At 41.1% G+C, this 20,557-nt stretch overlaps 1 protein-coding gene across 1 annotated transcript in view; it reads left to right on the plus strand.

The window, feature by feature from the left end:
* The window catches only part of LOC140729061 (uncharacterized), a 124,284-nt gene extending 103,972 nt beyond the window's left edge, over positions 1-20,312 (plus strand). The window contains exons 14-17 of the mRNA XM_073048342.1: positions 5,011-5,103; positions 6,600-6,775; positions 8,973-9,063; positions 19,371-20,312. Coding sequence (XP_072904443.1) covers positions 5,011-5,103; positions 6,600-6,775; positions 8,973-9,063; positions 19,371-19,453 — 443 coding nt within the window. The 3' untranslated portion in view covers positions 19,454-20,312. The remainder of the gene's footprint in view (positions 1-5,010; positions 5,104-6,599; positions 6,776-8,972; positions 9,064-19,370) is intronic.
* The last annotated feature ends 245 nt before the right edge of the window (positions 20,313-20,557 follow it).

Raw genomic sequence — 20,557 nt, forward strand, 5'->3', positions numbered from 1 at the left:
CAGCATCTCACTACAGACATTGAATGACGCCAACCTTCTAAGGAAGTACAGTCGACTCTGTGCCTTCCTGCACAAGGCATCTGTGTTGGCAATCCAGTCTAGCTTCTCGTCTAACTGTACTCCCAGATACTTGTAGGTCTTAACCTGCTCCACACATTCTCCATTAATGATCACTGGCTCCATATGAGGCCTAGATCTCCTAAAGTCCACCACCATCTCCTTGGTCTTGGTGATATTGAGACGCAGGTAGTTTGAGTTGCACCATATCACAAAGTCCTGTATCAGTTTCCTATACTCCTCCTCCTGTCCATTCCTGACACACCCCACTATGGCCGTGTCATCAGCGAACTTCTGCACATGGCAGGACTCCGAGTTATATTGGAAGTCTGATGTGTACAGGGTGAACAGGACCGGAGAGAGTACGGTTCCCTGCGGCGCCCCTGTGCTGCTGACCACCGTGTCAGACCTACAGTCTCCCAACCGCACATACTGAGGTCTATCTGTCAAGTAGTCCACTATCCAATCCACCATGTGAGAGTCTACTCCCATCTCCGTTAGTTTGTGCCTTAAGATCTTGGGCTGGATGGTGTTAAAGGCACTAGAGAAGTCAAGGAATGTAATCCTCACAGCACAACTGACCCCCCCAGGTGAGAGAGTGATTTGTGCAGCAAATACGTGATAGCATCCTCCACTCCCACCTTCTCCTTATATGCAAACTGAAGAGGATCCTGGGCGTGCCTGGTTTGTGGCCTCAGATTCTGTATTATCAGCCGCTCCATGGTCTTCATAACGTGCGACGTCAAGGCAACAGGTCTGAAGTCATTCAACTCCTTTGGTTGTGGTTTCTTCGGTACCGGGACAAAGGCCTCGGCCCAAAACGTTGACCATTTACTCTTTTTCATAGATGCTGCCTGGCCCGCTGAGTTCCTCCAGCACTTTGTGTGTGTTGCTTTGGGTTTCCAGCATCAGCATGTTTTCTTGTGTTTGTGTTATCTAATATCTTTACATTTTTAGCTATTTCTCTCTATTCAGATTAGTAAATGCATGTGCTTTGCTAGTAGAAACATAGAAAACCTACAGCACAATACAGGCCCATCGGCCCACAAAACTGTGCCGGACAAGTCCTTACTTAGAACTACCTAGGCTTACCCATAGCCCTCTATTTTTCAAAGCTACGTGTACCTATCCAGGAGTCTCTTAAACGACCCTGTTGTTTCCTCCTCCACCGTCGCCACCAGCAGTCCATTCCATACACTCACCACTCTCTGCGTTTAAAAAAAAAAAAATTACCCCTGACATCTGCTCTGTACCTGCATCCAAGCACCTTAAAACTATGCCCTTTCGTGCTAGCCATTTCAGCCCTGGAAAAAAGCCTCTGACTATCCACATGACCAAGGCCTCTCATTATCTTGTACACCTCTAACAGGTCACCTGTCATCCTCCGTTGCTCCAAGGAGAAAAGGCCAAGTTCACTCAACCTATTCTCATAAGGCATGCTCCCCAATCCAGGCAATATCCTTGTAAATCTCCTCTGCACCCTTTCTGTAGTTTCCACATCCTTCCTGTAGTGAGGCGACCAGAATTGAGCACAGCACTCCAAGTGGGGTCTGACCAGGGTCTTATATAGCTGCAACATTACCTCTCCACTCTTGAACTCAATCCCATGGTTGATGAAGGCCAATGCATCATGCCTTCTTAACCGCAGAGTCAACCTGTGCAGCAGCCTTGAGTGTCCTTTGGACTCGGACCCCAAGATCCCTCTGATCATCTACGCTACCAAGAGTCTTACCATTAATGTTATATTCTGCCACCATATTTGACCTACCAACATGAACCACCTCACACTTATCTGGGTTGAACTCCATTTGCCACTTCTCAGCCCAGTTTTGCATCCTATCGATGTCCTGCTGTAACCTCTGACAGCCATCCACACTATCCACAACACCCCCAACTTTTGAGTCATCAGCAAATTTACTATTGATAGAGAAGTTCAATGCAAAAATAGGGAGTTTATGCTTCAGTTATATAAGATATTGGGAGATGACATCTGGAATGCTGTGTAGTATTGAGGAAGGATGTTAGTTGAACAGAAAGTTTGCTAGTCTTTAATACGTGGAATGATTTAGTTGTTATAAGGATAGGGAAGGTGAGGTTTGTACCTGCTGGTATTTGGAAAAGTGGAACTGAATTGAAGGTCATGTGTAAGATGTGGAGAGGATATTTCCTGTTATGGGAGAATCTGAAGTTAGCGTTTTACTGTTTTATTTTCTTCGGCGGTCTTGAATCATTGAAATTCTTTTTCTTAAAGGCCAATATTAATAGTATGTTTAAATATTCTTAATGTAGAGATAGCTTCTTTTTTGAGAAAACAAATGAAAGGTTACTGTGGAAGAAGGAATTCAAAGTTGAGGTGGCTGTCAGATCAGCCATAATGTTATTAAATAACCAGCCAGTTCTTAATTCTGTGGTTATACCTTATTTACCATTGCTAATGTTGGGGAATCCGTTTTTGAATCCTGAGCCAGATGTAGGTGTTTTTCCTTAATTTTTTAAAAAACTTTTTTAATAATTTAAAGGTGTTTAGTGGTATTTTGTTGATGTTTCAATAATATTTTAATTGTTTTATTTCAATTTAATAGTTTTGAAATCTTAAGCACAAACTTCTTAGCCCATTACCCCTACTGGGGCATAGGATGCCGACAGTAACTCTCCAGCATCCTTTGTCCTTGGCCACTCTTTCAAGTTGTATCTAAGTATAGCCCATTTTCAAATCTCTCCTCTCCCTGGGATGTGTCTTTGAAGCTTCTGTTGGTGTTTCTGTAGCTCTTTTTTTTGCAGGATGGGTTTGCTAGTCCTAGGCCCAATTAAGCACATACAGAAATACTGAAAACATAGAGAGCTTTAATGGACAACAAAGCCTGGGGCAAGTCTTTGGAGGTTTCCAGTAAGGTTTTGTGTGCAAATCTTGTTCTGGTTTCCTGTGCCACTCTGAGTATGTTGTTTGAAACCTTGTTGTCTCTCAGGGTTTGTAATTTGACACTAGGACTTTTCAGACAGTGAAATCAGCTTTCCAGAAAATAAAGTGTTCAAGTGGCAAGTCTGGTGGAATAGGAAATTCCAACCCATTGAATACTGTGTTGCTGCTGTATTTATACTCCCTTCTAACTTTGTCATATAATCTTCTGGAAGAACCTACCCCAGCATTATGAAAATTTGACCCATAAACCATCACGCAAACTAATCCCACATACCTCCATTCCCTGCCTATTCATGTGCCTGACTAAATGTCTCTTAAGCCTTGCTACCACAACTTCCCCGGTTGTGCATTCCAGGCACCTAACTAACACTCTGAATATATTAATAAAAGCACTTGCTATGTAAATTTCCTTTAAATGTCTCCTCCCTCACCTTAAACCTCTGCCCTATAGTGTTAGACATTTCCATCCTGAGTAAAAGACTACCCTATGTATACCTGTCATAGTTCTACATACTTCTATACAAACACATCAAAAGCAAACAATCCAGGATTGTCCAACCTACCCTTTTATCTGATATTTTCCAATCCGTGCAAGATCCTGGTGAATGTCATCTGTAACCTCTCCAAAGCCTTTCTGTAATGTGGTGAGAAGAACTGCGCACTATGCATCAAGATGGCGGCGCGACGACGCAGGGCGCAGCGGCCACTCCAGTAAGGAATATCCGTTATCTGTAAGTAGGGGCCGTGCACAATCCTGATTTGATTGAGACGGATGTGTGAAGCACGGAGGAACATCTGGCGAAACTTCTGACATGCCTGTGCTGCTGACGCTGCTACTGAGCGATCGGAGAGATCTCCAGAGAGGAAGGCCCCGAATCCTCGGCTTTGCCTGTTGCTTGGTGGCCGGAGCCGGGGTTGAAGCACTCGGCAGAGATGGTGCTCGGTGCTCGGTGTCGGAGGGCTGGTCGGAGGCACGAAGTTGTCGGAAGTTTTCGGACGGACTCACAGTTGGCTGTGCTCGGGTGCTTCCAGAGGCTGCATCGGGAAGTTTTGCCACATTGGAGGTTTCTTCCTTCTGCCATCTGCGTGAGATGATGGGCTATCTGGGACTTTGAGACTTTTTTTTACCGTGCCCATGGTCTGCTCTTATCAAATTATGGTATTGCTTGCACTGTTGTAACTGTATGTTATAATTATGTGGTTTTTTTGGTCAGTTAGTCTTGGTCTGTCTTGTGTTTATGTGATATCATACTGGAGGAACATTGAATTTCCCCTTGGGGATGAATAAAGTATCTATCTATCTATCTATCTATCTATCTATGCTCCAAATGTAGCCTAACCAGGATTCAAGTCTGGGCGTGGATTACTACATGAGTTAACTTAGCAGTTGCTGAAGCATTCTAAGCTAAGATCAGTATATGCTGTTCTGTTTTGAGTGGGCACAATTAAGAATAAGTACAAATAACATGGTAGTTCTGTATCAATCTTTTCCTTTGAACTGGAAATACAATTCTTAGTCTTTCTAAGTACTATAGGGCAAGTATATTAATGATGTTCAATTTTACTGTCATATTGACTAACTTTCTAACTGGTTGCTGCTTCATCTTTTGATTTTATTCTGAAAGTATGCAAAATTTGTATATTTTTTTCTTCTATATTGTTCAAGGAGGAGCAATTTTTTTGATGTTATTTCTTTTTGCGAGTAGTTTGAATTCTGCTTTAAACAGATCACAAAATTGAGTATAAATTATAACATGGAAATCACCTGTTTAAAAAACCATCTCATAAAAGCAAAGTCAGTGACCTTGTCATTGAATCTTGGAAAACAGTAGAAAAATTGAAGGATGTCTTTGTCCATCTGATGTGGGGCATGTAATAGGTTTTTAGAGAACAACATTTATGTTGATTTTAGTTGTATGTTAGTTCTAGGTCTTCAATCAATAAATATTTTGTGTTTTCTAAAATATTGTCATGTTAATGATAGTAGATTTCAACTTTCTTAAAGATTTTGTTCTGTTTTATGATTTGAGTAGTTGACAACAATGAGAAGAAGCCACCTGAAGGAGAGGAAAGTTTGAAATCAACCCGTGTGTGGAGCGAAAAGGAAAGCAGTGAAATATTTATGGGTTGGTATCCTTATTTAAAGTCTGTTAGGTAGTATGTTGAACTTATTGGTTCTAGTACATTTAAGAAGATGTTCTTTAATTTGCATGAAGAGAAATGGGATAAAATTGTAATTAGAAGTACATAGTAGCTGAATTTGTTATTCTAGTTTCCTTGATTTGTATTTGGGTTTGATGAAGCTAGGCAAGTAGTTATTAAAGTGCTACTTTATACATAATGAAAGCTTTACCTTTACATATTCTTCACACAATTAATTTAATCTTCACACAAAAATGCATTGGTCAGCACTAAAACAGCAGCGATAATGGTTTAAATTATGACCTGTATTTGTCATGTACCAATTGCATATCTAAGTGCAATTATAGTCCTTTATAGTTCTGCTCATTTAAAAGAAAATGATTAAGTTACAAGGATAATATTAATTGTGATAAGATTATAATCACAGCACAGAGGAAGGCAATTTGGTCCAATATGCCTGTACCAGCTTTTCATCAGAGCATTCAATCTGATTTCATTGCACTTCTTATGTGCCCTTTTTAGACAGATGCTTTTTACATGTCACTGTTTCAAAGGTCACTTGCAATTTCTGCAACCTAGTAACCAGGAAACCTAATCTTTCATACTGTCAGTAAATGTTGATTTTCTCCCCCCCCCCTCCAATGGCCCAGTCAAATGTAAAAAAATATTGAGGTTCCAGTACATATCTGTTGTTCACTGTTAGCTGAATCTTGCCAAGCTAAGAAGTAGGAATTTATTCCTGTTCTCTATTCAGTTACTTTGTCTTGTCACTGGAACGTAAATGTCAATTGTCTTAAAAGTTTGAACTGGTTTATTTTATCGGGCATTAATATATATTTTGAAATTCTAACTACTAGGCACTTAAAAAATATTTTTTCCTGCATTATCACCGTGAATTGCACTTATCCCCATTTTGCTGGTATTAATCTGATTAGCTTTTATATAGTTAGTTGATCCTGTTTCTAATTTTTCAACAGTTATATTATTCAACCCAGTTCTTTGCAATACTTCTTCCTTTGTGGAATTTACTCAGATTAGTAATATTATTTCATCATTTACACTTCTAAGTATTTTTCAGTGTAGAACCTGAGGCTGGTGGCTTATTAACAGATTCATTCCAATGCTTTTTAACACATCTTTTTAATATACCTAAAATATACACTTATTTTAGCAGTTCTCAGAAAATTGGCTGCTATTTGTAGAGTGGATAATATTATTGCTTGAGACAATTGGTTTGAGACATGCATTACCTTTTGTTTTCACTTTGACTATCATCCTTTGGCATAGGCTTTGGTCATTTGTATTAATGGGAAAAGTTATACACAGAATGGAAAAATAAATCAAAGAATTTTTGATAGCAAAATGTACAACAAAAGGATTTAAATATGAATGATAGATCAGTGTTTATTCTATTATGCCCAGGAATAATCACTTAGAATTTGATGTTAATAGTTTAACTTTTTTCCCCCTTCTTTTTCAGATTGTGTTAAAACTTCTGAAATGTGCAACTTCTTTTATCCATTAAGGACTGAATGTGATGATAATAGGTCCATTGCAATCTGCAAGAGTTTAAATATGAAAACATTTTCATGTGGGAAGCTTGTATTGGGACCATACAAAGAAAAGGGTTGTCAGATGGTTTATAAAGACACCATGGTAAGTTAGTTTTTCCATTTGAAATTTTGTGTGGTTATTGATAACTATGGTTGCAGGTAATATAAGATACTGAAGTGAGAGATAGAACATTTTCTGAAAGGTAATCTGTCCTGAAGTAAGGAAGGTTAAATTCGTTGATATTCTGCTATAATGCGTTTTGTTAGGGAGAATGAAGAGGTACATTTTTTTGAAATGGTGATTTTTTTTTAAAGGTTGATAGACAAATTAAGAATACTTTGTTTTCCCAAAAAGAGGGAGCCTTGGCTTTATATTAAAAAAAATTGCAAAGATAGTCATCTCAGTTGTGTCATGAGTGGTACCAATGATGATTGGACATACACATGATCAAATCTGCCCTATTATCTTCATCAGTCTTGTTGCAGTAAAATCAGCATTGATGGTTTCAAGGATCTGCAAGATGGCTTTTCTTCATTAACTGCAAGTTGCCATTTACTTCAAAGTAATTGAAGTAACACAGTGCACAAAGTGTTAGAACTGCCCTGAAGATCCATCATATATTGTGCATATGAAAAACTTACTTGCAGGAACATCACAGGCACATAGCAATACAATGTTCACAAGAAAATACAAATTAAACATAAATTATACAAATTTATATAAGAAAGGCACAACTAAAACAAAAATAACAAAGTGCATTGTAATGCAAGATGATAAAAGTCATGATGTTTCTGAGCTAGTGATTAGGGTTATAGAGGTTGTACAAATGCTTGAAGGGAAGTAGCTGTTCTTAATCCTGGTGGTGTAGGACTTCAGGCTTCTGTACCACTTGCCCATTGGTAGCATGCAAAGATGTTACAGTCTGGATGGTGGGTATCTTTGAAAGTTATTGCCCTCTTAAGGCCCTCGTGTAGATATTTTTGATGGTGGGGAGAGATGTGGCCATGATGTATTGGGCTGCGTCCACTACTCTCTGCAGCTTCTTAATTACCTGTGCATTTGAACACAATGATGCAACCAGTCAGGATACTTCCAACAGTGCATCTGTAGAGGTTTGTTTGTGTTCGGCGATATGCCAGTCCTCCCACTTTTCTACGAAAGTAGAGTTGCCAGTGTGGCTTTCTTGTGATTGCATTTATGCTCTGGGCACAGGACAAGTCATTTTGCTGAAGCATATAAGGCCTTAAGATTTTTCTTCAGTGCTGGTGTTTTAGTATGACATTGAAAACTACCTTGCCTATCCAAAACTGAGGTCCTGCCTATGTTTTATGATCCAGTGTTTGAACGTTCCAATTTTCCATTTTAAATCCAGCATTTAATTAGTGCAAACTGCCCTAACACATACAAAATGCTGGTGGAACACAGCAGGCCAGGCAGCATCTATAGAAAGAAGTACAGTCGATGTTTCGGGCCGAGACCCTTCGTCAGGACTAACTGAAAGAAAAGATAGTAAGAGATATGAAAGTGGGAGGGGGAAATCCAAAATGATAGGAGAAGACAGGAGGGGGAGGGATAAAGCTAAGGGCTAGAAAGTTGATTGGCAAAAGGGATCCACAGCTGGAGAATGGAAAGGATCATGGGGCGGGAAGCCTAGGGAGAAAGAAAGGGGGAGGGAGCACCAGAGGGAGATGGAGAACAGGCAAGGATGATTGTGAGAGGGGCAGAGGGAGAAAAAGAAGGGGGGTAAATAAGGGATGAGGTAAGAAGGGGAGGAGGGGCATTAACGGAAGTTAGAGAAATTGATGTTCATGCCATCAGGTTGGAGGCTACCCAGACGGAATATCAGGTGTTGTTCCTCCAGCCTGAGTGTGGCTTCATCTTGACAGTAGAGGAGGCCATGGATAGACATATCTGAATGGGAATGGCACATGGAATTAAAACGTGTGGCCACTGGGAGGTCCTGCTTTCTCTGGCGGACAGAGTGTAGGTGTTTAATTAGTGCCTGTGGTTATTTTAATAGTTTCTTTCCAGTTTTTTGATGTCAAATCTTCTAAAGATTTCTAATGGTACTTATGAAAGCATTGAATATTTAAACTGTAAAATAGCAAAACTGGACCATAGTGTGATTCAGTACTTGCTTTCTAGATTGTAAACTTTCATGATCTCTGCATTGATGTTTCTGGAATTGCAGATTCATGCTTGTCTGATTGACTAAGCTGCTATATCAATTGGATTTAAAGAAAAACTTTGTCTTTTTGCCTGCCAACTTGGTTTTTGATGCACATTAATTATATTACAGGTATTTCACATCCTAAAGGGTGATCTACGTATTACAATATACCGTACAACATACCATCTCAAAGAAGGCGATTACTTCTTTGTGCCTTCAGGTAATTGGTCTTTTGTTCTTTTAACTTGTCTCAATGTAAGTCTCACAAAAAGCTGTTTTGTGTAATACTAGAGTCATCGAAGTTTCAGGCAAACAAAATATACACATACCCAGTGTGCACACTCTTTCCTGTAATCCCTACAAAATGAAACATATTGTGTTAATTTCTATTTCTATAAACTAAGTGGATGTATCAGTCACCAGTGAGTAAAATATCAGTAACTAAAACAGAAAATTAATTTTCTACTATTACAGAGTTTTACTGCACAGATATGAGCCCTTCGGCTCACTGTGTCATGCCAGGTATTTTGTCTAGTTTTGGATCTAATTAACCAATTCAATTTGAATCCAATGTGCCCTAATCTTCTGGACCAGCTTACTGTGCAGGTTCTTGTCAAATGCCTCTCTAAGTCCATATAAGAGCATGTATTCTTTTTAGTTATCTGAAACTCAAATTAGTAATGCAGGATTCTTCCTGCAAAGCCATGCTGATTATCCCTATTAGCTTCTGTCTTTCCAAATATAGGTAAATCCTTTGATGTTGCAGTGTTCATCAGGCTTGGCAATTAGCTTGCAGATGTTTCATCACCAGTTGAGGTGACATTCACAGTGCATAGTTGTTGGTGTTTCTCTCTTGGAGTGTTTGCGTTTATATAGTCCCCCTGTCATGACAAGGGGAGAAGATACACTGGAGACATTTAACTACAAGAAGGGTACACACACAGACCAAGTATTGAACTACCACAGCAACCACCCAGGGTGCCACAAGAAAAGCTGCATAAGACACTGCAGGACCACTCAACTTCAGACCAGGGAAGAGAAGCACTTATTCAGAGTGCTCCATAACAACAGTTACCTATGGAATTTCATCAGGAGATACTTACTAAGGAGAGATGTTCGGTCAGACCTTACTCAACACACATTGAAACATGTGACCGTGCCTTACATCAGGAATATCTCAGAAATGACAGCTTGACTGTTCAAACTTCATGGCATCATAGTCGCTCAAAAACTTATGGCAAATTTAAGGAAGCTTGTCTCTAGAACCAAGTTACCAGTAAAGACAAATGACAAGCAACATGGTGTACAGAATCACCTGTGAAGACTGCAGGAAGAACTACCTTGGCCAGACAGGATGTAAGCTCACAATTCGGAGCAAGAAGGCTGCAAGTGATTGCTGATTTCGGGAGCGAAGGGAGTTTTTTACTACTCGGGTAAAAGGCGAGATTGCGTAGGCGCATGGCATCAGCCAGTAGTGCGCGAAAGGTTTAAAAAGAAGACCGCTGTATCCAGCCAGCAGCGGAATGATAGGGCTTAAGCGATACCGGGACAAGGCGTTAATTGCGGAAAGGAAGTACCGTAGATTCCGGATTTTAAGCCGCTACTTTTTTCCCACATTTTGAACAGCTTTGAACTTTGCGGCCAATAATCCGAAGCGGCTAATGCATGATTTTTTTCATGCCGCCTCGTAAACATTTTGCCTCGTAACAGTAGACCAATAAAATTGATGAGTAGTTCACAGAGGTCCAATGAAATTGTACGATAAATCAAGCGCACTTTCACAATTAAATTATTGTAAATCAGTCATTTGTACTCACCCTCATCAACATGGAAAACACTCGAAGCATTGTGCTACCTACTTAGTTTAAACTATATTTGTTTTCTGTACTACATCGCGGGATGCTATGACGTCACACCCGGTTTCGCGGTGTCTTGTGGGAAAATGCCGGTTTGCGATGAAACGGGACGGAGGGAGGGAGCGCATTACGCGAGCGGCTTTGGATCTGAGCGAACTCTGCTTTTAAGTTAAAGGTATCAATAACTTTTCCTGGTAGGCTGCAGTATATATATTTTTTACCAGTCGTTAGGAGATATTGGAATGTTGTTCAGTAAAGAAGTATACGCAACGTATATTTAAAAGTAGCCGCGTACGGGCACGGTTCGAAAAAAAGCATTTGCAATATGTATTTGTTTTTGTTACCATATGGATTTAATTAAAAGTTAAAAAAATCCTCACGTGTAATATCTTTCTGTGTAAATATCTCATATTACAACGTGGGACACCTGCGGCCGAAAATCCGGTGCGGCCTAAAATCCGATGCGGCCTGTACAATTAAAAAAATGATTTTATTTCTAAAATTAGAGCCAGCGGCTTAAAATCAGGTGCGCTCTGTAGTCCGGAATCTACGGTAGTATGTATGTGAGGCCAGTTTTCTGTGCTCGGTGTCAGATGTGGGGGGTCCTGGAGTCTCCCAGCCTCCCAGATGGCCATATCTGCACCTAGTGTGTCGAGCTGCAGCTCCTGAGAGACCGAGTTAGGGAACTGGAGATGTATCTCAATGACCTTCGCCTGGTCAGGGAGAGCGAGGAGGTGCTAGAGAGGAGTTATAGGCAGGTGGTCACACTGGGGCCACGGGAGACAGACAAGTGGGTCAGAGTCAGGAGGGGGAAGGGGAAGAGTCAGGTACTAGAGAGTACCCCTGTGGTTGTACCCCTTGACAATAAGTATTCCTGTTTGAGTACTGTTGTGGGGGACAGACTACCTGGGGTAAGTGGCAGTGGCCGTGCCTCTGGCACAGAGTCTGGCCCTGTGGTTCAGAAGGGTAGGGAAGGGAAGAGGAAGGCAGTAGTGATAGGGGACTCTATAGTAAAGGGGTCAGACAGGCGATTCTGTGGACACAGGAAAAAATCTTGGATGGTAGTTTGCCTCCCAGTTACCAGGGTCCGGGATGTTTCAGATCGCGTCCAAGATATCCTGCGGTGGGGGAGAACAGTCAGAGGTCGTGGTACGTATTGGTACCAATGACATAGGTAGGAAAAGCGAAGAGGTCCTGTAAAAAGACGACAGGGAGTTAGGAAGGAAGTTGAGAAGCAGGACTGCAAAGGTAGTAATCTCGGGATTACTCCTGTGCCACGTGACAGTGAGAATAGGAATAGGATGAAGTGGAGGATAAATGCATGGCTGAGGGATTGGAGCAGAGGGCAGGGATTCAGATTTCTGGATCACTGGGACCTCTTTTGGGGTAGGTGTGATCTGTACAAAAAGGACGGATTGCACTTCAATCCCAGGGGGACCAATATCCTGGTGGGGAGGTTTGCTAAGACTACTGGGGAGAGTTTAAACTAGAATTGTTGGGGAGTAGGAACCAAACGGAAGAGACTGGGGAAGAGGAGGTTGGCTCACAAAAAGAGAAAGCTTGTAGACAGTGTGAGAGGGAGGATGGCCAGGTGACAGAGAAGGGATGCGCTCAGACCGAAGGGTTGAGATGTGTCTATTTTAACGCAAGGAGTGTTCTGAACAAAGCAGATGAGCTTAGAGCATGGATCAGTACTTGGAGCTATGATGTGGTGGCCATTACAGAGATTTGGATGGCTCAGGGACAGGAATGGTTACTTCAAGTGCCGGGTTTTAGATGTTTCAGAAAGGACAGAGAGGGAGACAAAAGAGGTGGGGGCATGGCATTGTTGATCAGAGATAGTGTCACGGCTGCAGAAAAGGTGGACGCCATGGAGGGAGTCTCCGGAGTCTCTGTGGGTGGAGGTTAGGAACAGGAAGGGGTCAATAACTTTACTGGGTGTTTTTTATAGGCCGCCCAATAATAACAGGGATATCGAGGAGCAGATAGGGAACCAAATCCTGGAAAGGTGCAATAATAATAGTTGCGGTGATAGATTTTAATTTCCCAAATATCGATTGGCATCTCCCTAGAGCAAGGGATTTAGATGGGGTGGAGTTTGTTAGGTGTGTTCAGGAAGGTTTCTTGACACAATATGTAGATAAGCCTACAAGTGGAGAGGCTGTACTTGATCTGGTATTGGGAAGTGAACCTAGTCAGGGGTCAGATCTCTCAGTGGGTGAGCATTTTGGAGATAGTGATCATAATTCTGTCTCCTTTACAATAGTGTTGGGGAGAGATAGGAACAGACAAGTTAGAAAAGCGTTTAATTGGAGTAAGGGGAAATATGAGGCTTAAATTGGAAACATGTTCTCAGGGAAAAGTATGGAATAAATGTGGCAAATATTAAGGGGATCTTTACGTGGAGTTCTGTATTGGTACATTCCAATGAGACAGGGAAGTTATGGTAGGGTACAGGAACTGTGGCTGTAATAAATCTAGTCAAGAAGAAAAGAAAAGCTTACAAAAGCTTCAGAGAGCTAGGTAATGTTAGAGATCTAGAAGGTTATAAGGCTAATAGAAAGGAGCTTAAGAAGGAAATTAGGAGAGCCAGAAGGGGCCATGAGAAGGCCTTTGTGGACAAGGTTAAGGAAAACCCCAAGGCGTTCTACGTGTATGTGAAGAGCAAGAGGATAAGACGAGAAAGAATAAGACCTATCAAGTGTGACAGTAGGAAAGTGTGTGTGGAAATAGCAGAGGTATTAATGAATACTTTACTTCGGTATTCACTATGGAAAAGGATTGTAACCCCTGGGTCGCCTCAGGCATCGCTCAAACTCGTTCTAGTCTAGGGGGAGCAGCCTTTGGCCCCGCCAAACTGGGTAATCAGCTGGTGTGGATGCTGTGTGATGTCCCCGCCTCGCCCAAAAACACAGACAGTACACCTTATGCGATTAAATGAGTACAATTTATAAAGATTACTATAACTAAGCGATTACTAACGATACAGTATATATGTATAAGAGAAAAAAAGAAAAGGCGCCAAACTTATCAAAGTCCAAACCACTTTGTGCACAATCGTTGGAGCTCAATTACTGAAGTCTCATGGCCACCATTCGATCCCCTCCGACTTCTTCGACCCGCCTCCTGGGACCCCCTCGGTAGTCGACCAGACGCTCCACACTCCTCTGTCTCCGTCTCCTCTCATCACCGAAAACCTTGGGCCGGGGACCGTCGCCCAGCTTCCAGCATCCCGTCCTCTCTCTCTCTCTCTCACTCCATCCCCAAAATCCCGCCAACAATCAGTTTACAGTCCCAAACAAGCTTCCAGCACTTATCATAACAAAGACGCTAGCATTCCTACTATTAACACAGGCGCCAGCATTCCTACTTTTAACAAAACAAAGACGCCATTTTGATTACATACACAGTAACAAAGAAAAAGAAAAAAAAACCCCCGTTACAGGATCTTGGTGATTGTAGTATTGACTTTCAGCAGACTGAAAAGCTTGAGCTTGTAGATATTAAGAAAGAGGAATCGCTGGAGCTTTTGGAAAGCATCAAGTTGGATAAGTCGCCAGGACCAGATGAGATGTACCCCAGGCTACTGTGGGAGGCGAGGGAGGAGATTGCTGAGCCTCTGGCGATGATCTTTGCATCATCAATGGGGACGGTAGGGGTTCCGGAGGATTGGAGGGTTGTGAATGTTGTTCCTTTATTCAAGAAAAGGAGTAGAGATAGCCCAGGAAATTATAGACCAGTGAGTCTTAACACAGTGGTTGGTAAGTTGATGGAGAAGGTCCTGAGAGGCAGGACTTATGAACATTTGGAGAGGTATAATATGATTAGGAGCAGTCAGCATGGCTTTGTCAAGGGCAGGTCGTGCCTTATGAGCCTGATTGAATTTTTTGAGGGTGTGACTAAACACATTGATGAAGGAAGAGCAGTAGATGTAGTGTATATGGATTTCAGCAAGGTATTTGATAAGGTACCCCATGCAAGGATTATCGAGAAAGTAAGGAGGCATGGGATCCAAGGGGACATTGCTTTGTGGATCCAGAACTGGCTTGCCCACAGAAGGCAAAGAGTGTTTGTAGACGGGTCATATTCTGCATGGGGGTTGGTGACCAGTGGTGTGCCTCAGGGATCTGTTCTGGGATCCTTACTCTTCGTGATTTTTATAAATGACCTGGATGAGAAAGTGGAGGGATGGGTTAATAAGTTTGCTGATGACAATAGACAGTAGGTGCAGGAGTAGGCCATTCGGCCCCTCTAGCCAGCACCACATTCACTGTGATCATGGCTGATCATACACAATCAGTACCCCGTTCTTGCCCTCTCCCCATATCCCTTGACCCCGCTATCTATAAGAGCTCTATCTAACTCTCTTGAATGCATCCAGAGACTTGGCCTCCACTGCCTTCTGGGGCAGAGCATTCCACATATCCACCATTCTCTGGGTTAAAAAGTTTTTCTGCATCTCTGTTCTAAATGGCCTACCCCTTAATCTTAAACTGTGGCCTCTAGTTCAGGACTCACCCATCAGCGGGAATATGCTTCCTGCCTCCAGTGTGTCCAATCCCTTAATAATCTTATATGTTTCAATCAGATCCCCTCTCATCCTTCTAAATTCCAGTGTATTGGAGCCCAGTCTCTCCAATCTTTCAACATATGACAGTCCCGCCATTCCGGGAATTAACCTTGTAAACCTATGCTGCACTCCCTCAATAGCAAGAATGTCCTTCCTCAAATTTGGAGACCAAAACTGCACACAATACTCCAGGTGGGGTCTCACCAGGGCCCTGTACAGCTGCAGAAGGACCTCTTTACTCCTATACTCAAATCCTCTTGTTATAAAAGCCAGCCTGCCATTAGCTCTTTTCACTGCCTGCTGTACCTGCATGCTTGCTTTCATTGACTGATGTACAAGAACACCTAGATCTCGTTGTACTTCCCCTTTTCCTAACTTGACTCCATTTAGATAGTAATCTGCCTTCCTGTTCTTGCCACCAAAGTGGATAACCTCACATTTATCCACATTAAACTGCATTTGCCATACATTTGCCCACTTACCCAACCTGTCCAAGTCACCCTGCATTCTCATAACATCCTCCTGACATTTCACACTGCCACCCAGCTTTGTGTCATCAGCAAATTTGCTAATGTTACTTTTAATCCCTTCATCTAAATCATTAATGTATATTGTAAACAGCTGTGGTCCCAGCACCGAACCTTGCGGTAACCCACTGGTCACAGCCTGCCATTCCGAAAGGGACCCGTTAATCGCTACTCTTTGTTTCCTGTCAGCCAGCCAATTTTCAATCCATGTCAGTACTCTGCCCCCAATACCATGTGCCCTAATTTTGCCCACTAATCTCCTATGTGGGACTTTATCAAAAGCTTTCTGGAAGTCCAGGTACACTACATCCACTGGCTGTCCCTTGTCCATTTTCATTGTTACATCCTCAAAAAACTCCAGAAGATTAGCCAAGCATGATTTTCCCTTCATAAATCCATGCTGACTCGGACTGATCCTTCTACTGCTATCCAAATGTGTCGTAATTTCCTCTTTTATAATTGACTCCAGCATCTTTCCCACCACTGACGTCAGGCTAATTCCCTGTCTATAATTCCCTGTTTTTTCTCCCTTCTTTCTTGAAAAGTGGGACAACATTAGCCACCCTCCAATCAGCAGGAACAGTTCCTGAATCTATAGAACATTGGAAAATGATTACCAATGCGTCCACGATTTCTAGAGCCACCTCTTTAAGTACCCTGGGATGCAGACCATCAGGTCCCGGGGACTTATCAGCCTTCAGACTCAACACCGTTTCTTGCCTAATATAAATTTCCTTCAGTTCATCCTTTACCCTAGTTCCTTTGGCCTCTATTACATCTGGGAGATTGTTTGTGTCTTCCCTAGTGAAGACAGATCCAAAGTACCTATTCAACTCATCTGCCATTTCCTTGTTCCCCATAATAAATTCACCCATTTCTGTCTCCAATGGTCCAATTTTGATCTTAACTACTTTTTTTGCTATTCACATACCTAAAGAAGCTTTTACTATCCTCCTTTATATTCTTGGCTAGTTTACCTTCGTACCTCATTTTTTCTTGGTGTATTGCCTTTTTTGTTATCTTCTGTTGCTCTTTAAAAACTTCCCAGTCCTCCGGTTTCCCGCTCATCTTTGCTATGTTATACTTCTCTTTTATTTTTATACTGCCCTTTACTTCCCTCGTCAGCCACAGCCGCCCTTTACTCCCCTTAGGATCTTTCTTCCTCTTTGGAATGAACCGATCCTGCACCTTCTGCATTATTCCCAGAAATACCTGCCATTTTTGTTCCACTGTCTTCCCTGCTAGGGTATTGATCCATTGAACTTTGGCCAGCTCCTCCCTCATAGCTCCATAGTTCCCTTTGTTCAACTGTAATACTGACACATCCGATTTTCCCTTCTCCTTCTCAAATTGTAGGTTAAAATATATCATATTATGGTCATTACCTCCTAAAGATTCCTTTACCTCGAGGTCCCCGATCAAATCCGGTTCATTGCACAACACTAAATCTATAATTGCCTTCTCCCTGGTAGGCTCCAGTACAAGCTGTTCTAAGAATCCATCTCGGAGGCACTCCACAAACTCCCTTTCTTGGGGTCCAGTACCATTCTGATTCTCCAGTCTACCTGCATGTTGAAATCCCCCATGACAACTGTATCATTACCTTTGCGACATGCCAATTTTAACTCTTCATTCAACTTACACCCTACAATCCAGACTGCTGTTTGGGGGCCTGTAGATAACTCCCATTAGGGTCTTTCTACCCTTAGAATTTCTCAGTTCTATCCATACTGACTCTACATCCCCTGATTCTATGTCCCCCCTCACAAGGGACTGAATATCATACCTCACCAACAGAGCCACCCCACCCCCTCTGCCAGTCAGTCTGTCCTTTCGATAAGATGTATATCCTTGAATATTCATTTCCCAAGCCCTGTCCGCATGAAGCCATGTCTCAGTTATTCCCACAACATCGTACTTGCCAATTTCCAACTGAGCCTCAAGCTCATCTACTTTATTGGCCTTCATCAATCATGGAATTGAATTTGGAAGCTGAGAGGCAATGTTGCAGCTATATAGACCCTGGTCAGACCCCACTTGGAGTATTGTGCTCAGTTCTGGTTGCCTCACTACAGGAAGGATGTGGAAGCCATAGAAAAGGTGTAGAGGAAATTTACAAGGATGTTGCCTGGATTGGGGAGCATTCATAATGAGAATAGGTCAAGTGAACTTTGCCTTTTCTCCTTGGAGCGACGGTGGATGAGAGGCAACCTGATAGAAGTATATGAGATGATGAGAGGCATTGATCGCGTGGATAGTTAGAGGCTTTTTCCCAAGGCTGAAATGGTTGCCACAAGAGGACACAGGTTTTAAGGTGCTGGGGAGTAGGTACAGAGGAGATGTCAGGGGTAAGTTTTTTATACGGAGAGTGGTGAGTGCATGGAATGGGCTGCTGGCAACTGTGGTGGAGGCGCATATGACAGGGTCTTTTAGGAGATTTTTAGATAGGTACATGGCGCTTAGTGAAATAGAGGTCTATGGGTAAGCCTAGTAATTTCTAAGGTAGGGACATGTTCAGCCAACTTTGTGGACTGAAGAGCCTGTATTGTGCCGTAGGTTTTCTGTATTTCTATGTAATTTGTTTATGGGAACACAAACTGGTGGTACGGAGACATGATCTACTGTCACTGATCTTGGTACATGAAGGCCAAGAAGGGTGCCACTTTAGCTGGAACACTGTAGAGGTTCTGGCTCAGGCAAACATGATGCAGGCATGAGAATTTTTAGAAGCATGGTTCTCTTCTGATAACTCTGTAAACAAACATATTTAAGTAGATGCCATCTGTGAACCCCTTGGAGCCAAAGAAAATTGAGCCAATAATATATAAAGTTAACTGAATGGACAGCAAGCGAATGAGGCGGGGTGGGTAATATAAATGTAAACACTCAGAGAGAAACACCAGCAACTGTGCATTGAGGATGTCACCTTGACTGGCAATGAAACATCTGCAACTAATTGGCAAGCTTGGCGAGCACTGCAACATCAAACGCCTCAACCCGAGCTACCAGTATTCACCACCATCCTATATATGAATCCTATCCTTTAGAAATTTCTCCCAATAATTTCACTGCCACTGATTTAAGGCTCACCAGCCTGTAGTTATCTGGCTTGTCCCTGTTACCCTTTTTGAATGGCCTTCCCTTTGGTCAGTTTTCCCAACCTGAGGTCCACAGACCCCTCAGTTAATAGAATGGGTCCATTGCATAAAAAACGTTGAGAACCCCTGCCTTTTGTGAATGCAGATGTAAATTGTTCAATTCAGGTATTGTACACATTCTCTGTCTCCATATATGAATTATTCCTTTCCCTGGCTACCCTCTTGATTATATAATTGTAAGTGCATTGCAAATCAATAGCTAAGTTAACTGAGACTATCAGCATTATCAGTATGTGTATTACATATACTAGTGAAATATATTTCAAAAGATATTTACTAATATGATTATATTGCCAATAAATTTGATAGACTGGAAAGTGGTTGTCAACCCATCCAGTTAATTATCAAATAAATTTTCAATTAATGTATGAAAATTATCTTGTCTTATTTACTGAGACCTAATTTCTCTTTCATAGGTAACACTTACAATGTTACGAATCTTCAGGATACTGAGGCTGTTCTGCTTTTTACACAATTGAAAGGAGCCACAATGATGTAAATAATGTAGTCAAAGAACAAGTTTTGTCACCTGTAATTATTTTGTACATTTGGACTGTATTTCATAATAGTTTGTGAGCATTTTTGCTTTAAAAATTTATACACAATGAAGCTGATGTAAAAAACTCATCATTTGTAATAAAAGCAAATAGCTTGTGTCATTTATTAGAATAATTGAGTATTTATGGAATTTTTGAATCATTGTCTGCTTTGAAATATACCAGTACTACATAGACTTTGCAATTTTTTATCTGCATGATACTCTTTGGAATAAGACTGATAAATATTGTAATTAGGGTAGAATTTTAAACAAATTTTTAGGAGATAAATGCAATCTGTGGCTTTATTTACAGAAATTTAGTTTTAACAACCAAAGATGAATTTTTTTCAAATATGCAGTGGGATTTATTGTAAAATATCAGTAACTAAAACCTGTAAATCAACATCTTAGTGCTCTGAATTTCTGTAGAGAAATGAAAGGTGATAGGAATCCAAAATAGGCCCACACTCAGCAAAATAATTTAAGCAAAATCACCTCTGCAGAAGTATATTTAGTTATGTCAATGCTGAGGAAATATATTCAACAAACTATTATTTTTCTGGGTCTTAGTTCTTTTTGTCGAGATTGTCCAAGATAATTTTTATTTTTTTTCAGTTAAGGGGCAGAGGAAATTCCTATTTTGAATAATACATAATGTTGTGAGATTGGTACTTGTATACTGTAGATGAATTATTTAGTTAAGAAAAAAGGATGTAGGGAAATAATTAATGAAAGAAAGTGTTTCCATTTTTACTTTGTCATAATGATATTAATGTAACTGAGAATCTTAACTGTTTATAATTCTTAGAATTAAAACTACTCCCCCCTTTCTAATTCTCTGTACAGTAAACAAATTAATTTAAATATTTTTCTATTTTCAACTATTGTAAATGAGTGGAATATTTTGTAAACTGAACTGTACTTGTAACAACTCATTAGTTTTTCCAAAAAAATTGACTTTCAAAAACCTGGGGAAGTTAAAAGATGCCGAAGTATATATGTATAAAAAAATGCTTCATTCCAGTAGAGAATATTTGCAGGGAAAACAATTTTGGTGCTTTAAAA

Source organism: Hemitrygon akajei, chromosome 6 (assembly GCF_048418815.1).
Source record: "Hemitrygon akajei chromosome 6, sHemAka1.3, whole genome shotgun sequence".
NCBI lineage: Eukaryota > Metazoa > Chordata > Chondrichthyes > Myliobatiformes > Dasyatidae > Hemitrygon > Hemitrygon akajei.